The sequence below is a fragment of the Harpia harpyja genome, chromosome 9, assembly GCF_026419915.1.
Source record: "Harpia harpyja isolate bHarHar1 chromosome 9, bHarHar1 primary haplotype, whole genome shotgun sequence".
Lineage (NCBI taxonomy): Eukaryota > Metazoa > Chordata > Aves > Accipitriformes > Accipitridae > Harpia > Harpia harpyja.
Genome location: NC_068948.1, coordinates 10,613,733 through 10,623,175, shown reverse-complemented (window position 1 = coordinate 10,623,175; position 9,443 = coordinate 10,613,733). Strand labels below are relative to the sequence as shown.

At 45.4% G+C, this 9,443-nt stretch overlaps 2 protein-coding genes across 2 annotated transcripts in view; both read right to left on the bottom strand.

Annotated features, from left to right (window-relative positions):
• Window positions 1-9,443, bottom strand: part of CKLF (chemokine like factor) — a 100,077-nt gene that overhangs the window by 21,669 nt on the left and 68,965 nt on the right. The window lies entirely within an intron of this gene.
• On the bottom strand, window positions 2,215-8,567 carry LOC128146369 (uncharacterized). The gene is made up of 2 exons (XM_052797662.1): window positions 8,219-8,567; window positions 2,215-5,986 (listed from the first exon to the last, which is right to left on the bottom strand). Exons 1-2 carry the CDS (start codon window positions 8,525-8,527, stop codon window positions 4,481-4,483), a joined length of 1,815 nt encoding a protein of 604 aa, XP_052653622.1. The 5' UTR covers window positions 8,528-8,567; the 3' UTR covers window positions 2,215-4,480.

Genomic DNA, 9,443 nt, shown 5'->3' with positions numbered 1-9,443 from the left:
GCCCTCTGCTTGGTAATAGTGATACATTCCTCCCTCACATACACCACAAAAAGTATTGAGCTGTTAGGACTTCCACTGTGAGTATGCTGCTCTGCAGATGTCACTATATTCCATCGCAATCCTAATTTCAGTTTTTTACTATTTAATGCTGTGAAAAGGAGCCTTGTGGGATTTAATCGCTTATCTCGCTTGAGAGAGCTGTGCCAGTTAATTTCCAATGGATGGGACCTTTAGCTGTGGTGGTGAGTTACTGGTGGTTATTCTCCCAGTGTTTAGGTACAAGTAAGGTAAAAAATGATAAAGCAGTGTTTCAGAAATTGTCTTTGTGTGGTGAGACAGCTCTGAACGATGATAATCTTCATCAGTGCTTTGCAGGTCCTTGCCAGTCCCTCTCAGGTATGCTTTATTTGTGTCTCAGGGAATTGTTTAAAATTCTGAAACTCTGAAGCAAATTGTAATTATTTTATTCATTTACTGTTTGCATGCTTCTCAGTTGTGTGGGATTTTTGTGGTTTTTGGTTGTTTTTTTTTTTGTCTTAACAATGAAATTTGGTTTTCATTCTTGGCTTTAAAAACAACAAAGTTTGTTCTAAAACCAAGCTGTGCTTCTTGAGCGCCTTAGCTCCAGACAGGGCAAGGGTGTATGTGTGATATGAATGTTAAGAGGGGAAAAGAACTATTCTAAGATATGCAGTGGGGAGAGGTTGTGCGAGTGAATATCACCCAGCTACCAGGTCTGCTGCCTGAGCTCTGTGTCTACACTGATCAAAGGAGAATTTCTCTAATCCAAGGCTTGGGAGAGCTGAGCCATTAAAAGTGGTTGTGTGTAGCATATAAATTTGGGAACAGAATTGGCCTTGTGTCTCTATGATGGAAAGACATCCAATCAGTCAGTAAATCCCCATTCAATTAATAGACAATCAAGAACAGCTGTAGCACAATTAAAGTTGACAGCTCACCAGAGGATAGGCACACATTCTACAAACACAAACCACCTTCTTTTAGAAACGGGCCCAGGCAGCCCTCTTGCTGGCTAGCTGTGCTGCTTGAGTGGTTGCTCTGATTTAAGTTAATTAGCCAAGGAGAGGTGCAGTGGTTACTACCAACAGGGACAGGAGGGCACTGGCAGATGGGGTCAGAAATCTTATGGTCCCTTTTGTCTGTCCCTCTTCGCAGGTCTGACTGTATTTACAACTAGGATTTTAAACCCAGTTCCACCTTACTCATGTGGAAGCAGTTGCACAAAGGACTGCTGCCTAAGGCCTATTAAATATGACTTATCTTTTATTTCAGCTGGTTTTCAAATCCCATCTCTTCACAAGCATCTTTAACTGTAAAGCAGTTGTCTCTTGAGACCCTGTAAATTTGCAAATACAAAAGTAGCTTGTAGTACAAGACCTCAAAACCCTACCATTTGTACAGGAAGAGAAGTTAAAGGTGTTCTTGTACCAATAGCAAACTCTGATGAAAACCCAGAGGACTTCAAGTGCATTGTAGCTCTCCCTACAAAGGCAAACAAAATATTGCCCAGTCCTGGCCAATCTGCCATAAAGAGGAGATTCTTCCTCAATCCAGGTACTCAAAACATTAACAAAGTAGATTCTCGGAACATGGCCATTTTATATTTAATAAATTTTGTGCAGTTCAACTGTTTGTTTGGTGGGCATTGTCCATCATTACTATCTCCACCAGTGTTCCTGTGACTTGGTGGAGCTGTGAACTGGTGCAGTTAGCAAGTTAGAGCTATGCTTCCTCTCTTCTGAAACACCCTCTGTATATTTAGTTTTTCCCCATGTGAGGTTGTTTGTAAGCTCCTGGACATGGAAGATGCTGGTCCAAGACCCCGCTCAAACAGAGGCAAAGTGAAGATCTATGTCTCCTGTATGCCAGGTACCATGAAGATGGAAGCAATTGTGCACAAGCCCATCAGGGGAAGTTTATTAAAGACTTAAAAGAGTGTTTCTCACGGTAGATAGTAACTGAACAAGTTTAATGAAGGTCAGCCGTATGGCATTAATGGAGGCAGATGCCCAAGACAGTGTCTTTTCAAGTGATAGTCTTTCCTTTTGTATTGTTTTTTCATGTGTACGTTGTTAAATACTTTTCCTTGTATGGCTACAGTAAAGATAAAAATGGGATGTTAGATATATGAATCCTGTAGTACTGGTGGTCATCTAAGTACTTAGGAGACATCTTCATTTGTGATGAGAAAGGTTGGGTTTTTTTGGTTTTCAGTTTTAAATTAGAGTCCCTGAGTAATTGATACAATATGAGATTTAAAACATGTAATTTAATAACCCCCACAGGGGGAAAATATAGCTTATAAAAACCAAAATGGTTAGGAAGAACAGATAGGTACTTGAAAGGAGAGCAAGGAGGTTGTGGTGGTTTGACCCAGCCAGGAGCTAGGCACCTACAGAGCTGCTTGTTAGGTGCTTCCCCAGCAGGACAGGGAAGAATAGGAAGAACAACATCAAGAGAGCTTTTGGGTTGAGATAGAGGTTTAATAAGTGAAGGAAAGGAGCGGGGGGTGGTGGTGAAACAAGTGATGCGATGGCAGTAACTCATGACCTCCCCACAAGCAGACCGATGCCCAGCCAGTCTCTGAGCAATGGCCACCTTGGTATACAAAAAAACCCCCACCTTCTTCGACCACTCATTTTATTGCTGAGCATGATGTTACATGATATGGTATATCCCTTTGGCCAGTTCAGGTCAGCTGTCCCAGCTGTGTCCTCTCCCAGTTACTCATGGGGGGTGGGGAGTATAGTTAGAAAAAGAGAAAAGCTGTGACACTGTGCAAGCACTGCTCAGCAATAGCCAAAACACTGGTGTATTATCAATAATTTTAGCCACAAATCCCAAACTTGCCACCCCAGGGGCTGCTATTAAGAAAGTTACCTCAATCCTAGCCAGACACAGTGCAGAAGTATTAATTTGTGTATGTTCATAGTATCTGTTGCTCCAACCCCACCCAAAGCTGAAGGCAGTCCTGTCACTTGATGTTAGCTTGGTCAAAGTTTTATTCCTCCTACACTGCTGGAATCGGGTGATGACAGGACTTCAACAATTAGTTTTTCAAAAAGCAGATCTTTACATTTTAGCTCCTGGGGTTTTTCTAGTGTAATCCATGTGCTCCTCTTTGAATTTTTTTTGGGGGGGGGTGAAAGTCAATTATAAACAATTTATACTAAATTAATTTCAGCTAGTTAGTATTTTAACTATACAAGAAACAACAAAACATTCTTAGCATTGAAGTGCTACTGGAAACATTAACTTGAAGCAGTATTAAACTGTCTTTCCAGGTAACAAGTGTATGAAGAAGCATTGAAGATTTTGCTGAAATACAGTACAAGTGACTGTGTGCTTTTCTAAATTTAATTAAATGTTGTATATGACAGAGTTTCTCAATGCTGAGACTCCAGCTTAAAGCTGATCTGATCTAACAATACTGCTCACTTTCCTTCACAGCACAATGCTTTTCACACAGCACTCCCACCTACAGGACATACCTTATCCTGGCTCTAATGCTCACTGGGACCCTTCACTGATCTGATTTTTTTCCTGCCACTAAAATGGCAGAGAATGTAGAAGGGAATGTTTTTTCCCTTCATTTTAGTGAGATGAACTGGCTTACAGAAAAGTCCAGTGAACTCCAAAGCTGGTACACAGTTAAGTGGCAGGAACAGGGGCAAGGGAAATGGCAGCAGTAGCTGGATCTCCCTCTTCTGGTAGCAGTGAACCATTATGATGCTCAGTGCTTCTCTAGAAATAAGTGGTGGTAGCCACAAAAAATTTTGGTAACAAGTTGAGACAGGTATAAAACCTGTAATACAGGTTATTGCCTCTATAAAACCAAAAGTGTTCACCGGGCTGTTTCCTTCTTTACACCTAAAGGAATGTCACCAAACTTTCTAAACTTAATTTTCAGCTGAAAACAGAAGCAAGATTAGTTCAGAGCAAAGCTTCATAGGAATGTCATGAGTTAACAGAAGTACACTCCAGTATAGGATTTGTAAAGCTATAAAGTTGGGTTTTCCAGTTTAGAAACATTTGCCTGTTTTTACCATTGTACAGCATGCTATACTCAAAGACTATACCAGGAATAGGTCCGTAAAGCAAAAAAAAAAAAGGGGGGGGGGGAAGTAGAAGTATGTTTAACTGAAGAAGGCTGTCTGGCATTAAGTACAGCCAGAAGGCATCTGGCTAATGAATTAAATGGATTTAAATTTATGGAAGTTGCCTACACTTTAGCAAGGTGACCATTCAGGTTTCAGCGCCAAAGGTTCCAGATGAGAAGGGACCATTAAGAATTTGATCAACTACTTCCCTTTTTTACTGTCCAAAAGCAGTGGTAGTTTGTTTGGTTTTTTTTTTTTTAAACCTTTTTGACAAAGCTAATAATGTCCTTGAAAAGATGATGAAGGCCACAAGTGAGAGGAAGAAACCCAGGCAGATTACAAATAAAGCACTGGTAGAATCAAGTGTGATGGCATAACATTCCTTGGTCAGTTTTGTCAATAATGACATAAGGTTCCTGGATTTCATTTACTTTTGAATTATAGTTCTCCAGCTTTACTTCACTGGATTTGGGAGAGTCCCATTCAGGCTGCAAGAGGTTCCTTCTGCCCTGTGCGCTGGTCCTTCTTATGCGTGAAGACCGAACATCAATACTTTGTGGTGGAATGTAGGTGAGGTTAGGGGGCTCTCTAATGTGTCTGAAGCACTCAGAGGCTGTATGTGCATTAGGAGTATCCATTAATAGTCTCTTGCTATCAGAACCAGTAGTGGGATCTTCGATGTTCCCAGCAGTACAGCATAGATCTGAAGATGGCTCAGTATGTGCAGCTGCTCTGTTCTGCATCTGAGCATTAGTCAGATATGTATGTTTCATTTTGGAATGATTAAATTTTCTTACATGCCTGTCGCTTGTACTTGCATATGATACTGGCTCAGGTTGGCCAGTTTCCTCTACTGGATACATAAGGTCTTCTTGAGTGTCCTTGATTTGTAGTTTTGTGAAGGTTAAAGACAGCTCACAAACTTCCTCCTCCCTAGGGACGCTGCAGTTTTGGACAGATGCAATGTCCTTGTACGGCAGAGACTTCAGCTCATTGGGTTCATCTGCAGGGTCTGGGTCTATGCAATTTATGGCATCATTAATTTCTGCTTCAATTGATTCTTTGGGGACTTCCTGAGCTTTGTACTCCAAAGTGTTTTTGCTGTCACAAGAGCTGTCAGCAAATATTGCAAAGGCTGGCGGACCGCTTGCTCCTGGTGAGAGTGGCACAGGCCTGATCTCATTTGCAGTTGACTCTGCGGCAACTGCCAAAACACATTCTTCACTTAGACTGGCTCTTGACTTTTTTTCAAAAGCTTTTGGAGAAGGATTATCACTGAAAATAGGTGTTTGTCTTATGACAATGTCACTATATTTGATCAAGAAGTCCTCGCTGTCTGAGCATTTGCCCGGAAAATGTACAGTGTTAATGGCCTGCCTCTGGTGTTCCTGAAGCCTGTTAGTGGATTGAGCAACTGCTAACTGAGGCATATCATCTTTGATCTTCAGATTCCCAGCAGCTTCAAAGGATATATCGCTATTAGTTGAAGACTTCTGTTGAGTAGCAAGGCACAAAGACGTCTCACTGTTTTCTTTATTTTCTAGATTTTCAGTGTCTTCTCTCTGGGGTGTCTGATCCTCTTTGTCCTTATCTCCATGATGCTGGTGCATTTGTGTTCTCTTCTGTAGGGTCTTCTCCAAATTGCCATGTTTTTCTTCATTTGTCATTTCGAGGATGGTTTCACACTCAATTCTTGCCAGAAATATTTCAAATGCAGTCTGCTTTGTTTCATCATTGTTTCTCTTTTTGACAAGCGAAAACTCTGTTGCTGTTGTTGCAATGTAACCTATTTTCTCCAGTACTGTTTTTACAATGTCATCTGGGAGCACAGATTGAATATAGTAGACAAAATTACCGGTGAATGTCTGAAACAGAATGCAACATTGAAAAACAGATGAACACTGTGGGGGTGGGGTGGAAGAAAGTGTGAAAGACTTCCTAAAAATTAAAAGTGCTTAAAAAATTACTTAAATCTTTTAAAAACAATGTCCCTGAAAGCCTGAATTTTGAATCGAAGTGGGTGAGGCTTTTCTAACAGCATTATTTTGTCAGCCTCGCAAGCACTTGCTATAGCACATTACTTTCAGTGAAGTTATGCCGGTTTAAACCTGTGGAGATACCGGCTAAGAGCATCAATATTCAAAAAGGAAGAGAGTAAGAAAATCATTTTAGTCAAACTAGAGAAACTCAGAAATAAGTCTTATGTGCTGTTCTGAAGAATGGAAGATTTTTAAACAAACGAAGATTCATAAAATAAATCACAGAGGTCTAATCTTTTCCCAAAGAAACAGACACAATGCACTACTAATTGTATTTCTTAATTGGTGACAAGACTGTAACATTTTATTTTTCCATGGTTCAGACTCCTGCTGTAACTTTACTACCCCCAAATTAAGTTGCCATTTCTTTGAAAGCACCTTTTTGAAGGGAGACTATTCTAGCAGAAATATTGCCAGAACACGTTCTCTTTGCACAAGCTGTCTGCAAAACATGACTTGAATAAAATGTCACTGCGGCGTAACAACTTAAAAAAAACACTCAACATTTGCTTGGTTTTGGAGCTACCCCAGGCATGAGGCCTAGTTTGTAAACTGGCAGTGGTTTTTGGTTTTGTCTGAAACGCTATGATAGGAGAGACTGCACTGACCTAAGCATGACCAAATCCAGGCAAGTCAGAACAGAATGGAGGTAGGAATACAAAGTCAAGACTTCCAGGACTGGGGTACCTTATTTTCAGGTTGCCTAGCTTGAGACTGACTGACTTACCTATTTTGTAAGGCTGAGACCTAAGCATTGGTCTCACAAGCACAAGCTTGGGAGAGAACAAAAATTATCCCCCAAAAGGCCATTAACCTAAAAGGCCATAGTATAAAGTAGGACTGAGCCTCAATCCATTCTCAGATAAATTTGTCAACAGTGCCTTTCACTCCCCAGCTTCTGTTCCTTCTAGAGGGGAAGTAAGGAGCACGCACTGCGGGGGGGGGGGGGGGTGACCTCAGAGCGGGTGAGAGGCAGGAAATGTGAACTGGTACTCCGCATACAACCAGTAACTTTTTATCAAACCTGTATGTACACAAGATACTGGTTGTTCTGCAACTTGTGCCTTGCAATAGAATTATTTCAGGCCTTCAGAAGGCTGTCTTGCACTTTGGATTACCCACAGTGGTCTTCAAAGTTTGATTTAAATGAAGCCTTGGATTCTTGTGTTATGAAAAGCTGAGTCCACTAACTGTAGACCTGACTATCTTCTGCTTTGCCCTGTTTTTGGGAGATGAATGAGAATAGGAATCTACAGCTGTTTGAGAATCTGCAGATGGGACCTAAGAGCAGGAAGAAAGGAAGGAAGGAAGGAAATGGCTTTTCCTCACCAGCACCTGTTGCTGTAGGAAGGAAAATAGGTTTGCATCTTGGGTGTTCGGGGATTTTGTTTAAATACAAGTAGATCTTGCATATGTTGAAGGTTGCTGTCTCTTCTGGGTAATGAAATGCGTTCTGTGTGCTAGGGAAGGAGGGTAACCTTGACCACCTTGCTGCAAAAAGCAACAGCAGTTCCTCTTTCGAAGGGGGTTTTCCTACGCACTTCACCAGCTGCAGTCACCAGAGCTAGGATACATGGTAAAATCATTGGACCAGAGAGACACTGGCCCACCTAGCCTTAGGCATCAAACTGCTAGCAAAAGTGATAACGAATGCTAAAAAGCATCCCCTCCTTATAGGCAAATTAAGGTTAAAACTCAGAGTAACGAGAGTCTAAGCATTTCATTGTACCTTTTTACTTCTCTACCGTCTCACAATAACGGAGGGTCTCCGTTCCCAAACCCTTGAACTGCTCAGCACTCCCGGGAAGGGCCCCGAAGGCCCGGCATGGCCAGGACAAGGCCTGCAAAGGCCAGCGAACAGCTCGCAGCACCCTCGCACAGCTCAGGGCACCCCTAACCCCTTCAAAATGGGCTCCGGAGCGCTGCTCCTAACTCCCCGGGGCGCGGGCGCCGCTGCCGTGCCTTCTTCGCCACAGGCCCGGGGAAGAGGCTTCGAAAGCCCGCGGCCGCCAGGCCCCGAGCCCGGCCGAGCCCCCCCCCGCCGCCGCGCTTCCCTACCTTCAGCGACCTGATCTCCTTCCGCCACGGGGAGAGGAGCAGGTTGACGCAGAGCAGCTCCAGCACCTCCAGCGCCTTGAGCAGGTCGCGGAAGACGCTGCTGCCGCCCCGCTCGCCCCGGGCCCGCCGGCACCGCTCCGCCACGCTGCACACGTCCAGGGCGCCGCACCGCCGCGGGCCCAGCAGCCGTCGCGCCCGCGCCTTCAGGGAGGCCTCGTCGCACACCGCCAGCTCCCCCTCCGCCCCCCGGCCCGCGTAGTAGGCCAGGTAGTCCCGCAACACCTCCTCCTCGGCCGCCGGCTCCTTCATGGCGGCACCGGACGGGCCGGGCCGTCCGCCCGGCCGTCCGCGGTGCCGCTCGGCCCGCCATTGGCCACTCCGCCGGCGCGCCGGGCGGTCAGTGGTGTCCCGCCGTGTCAGTCAGGGCGGGGGGGCGGGCGCCCCGGCGAACCGAAAGCGAAAGGCGGGAGGGCGGAGGGGGCGGTGCCGCGCGGGGCGGTGCCCGGTGCTGCGCGCGGGCGGCCGTCGCCTCAGCCCGGGCGCGTGGCGGCGTCGCGCGAGGGCGGCCGCTCCGCCGCCGCTGCTGTCGCCGCCGGCCACCGCGCTGAGGTAAGATCTCTCGTCTCCCGCTCCGCGGGCTCCGGCAGCGCTGTGTCACCGACGTCCCCGAGCCCTCTCCTGCCTCTTTCCTCCGCCGTGGCCCCGGCTGCCCTCCTGGCCGGCTGCGAGCTCCCGGAGGGAGCTGTCCACTGTGGGCACGGCCTTGGGAAGGCGAGGCCCTGTGCTCAAGGGCTGGTGTGAGGGTGAAAGCTGCCCTAATGGTAATTGTGCTGTGGGGTGAAATGAGACCACCTGTAATGTAGTGCGTTCCTTGTGCCTGTTTTGTTATTCTTTTTATTGTGTGTCGCCCCTGAATTCCTGCACAAGGTTTGGGTAACAATCAGCTGAAAGAGACTTGTGCCTTCTGCTACGGCGGCTGAAAAGTTTCCGGGAATGGGTTTGAAATGGAGGTTGGGTCCAGCAGCTGGAAAACAAACCTGGCTTTGATCCAGATGATTTTGCTAATCTTGATTTTTGGAATCTGAATTTTAGAGTCACTTCCTATGGCTGCTATGATGTTGTGCACCTGTGTGATTTCATAAATTAGTGCCAGCATTGGCCTCCCATGACCTTAATTTTTGTTGTAGACCAGCTGGGCTGGCGTCTTCAGCAGTGTCTCCACTGA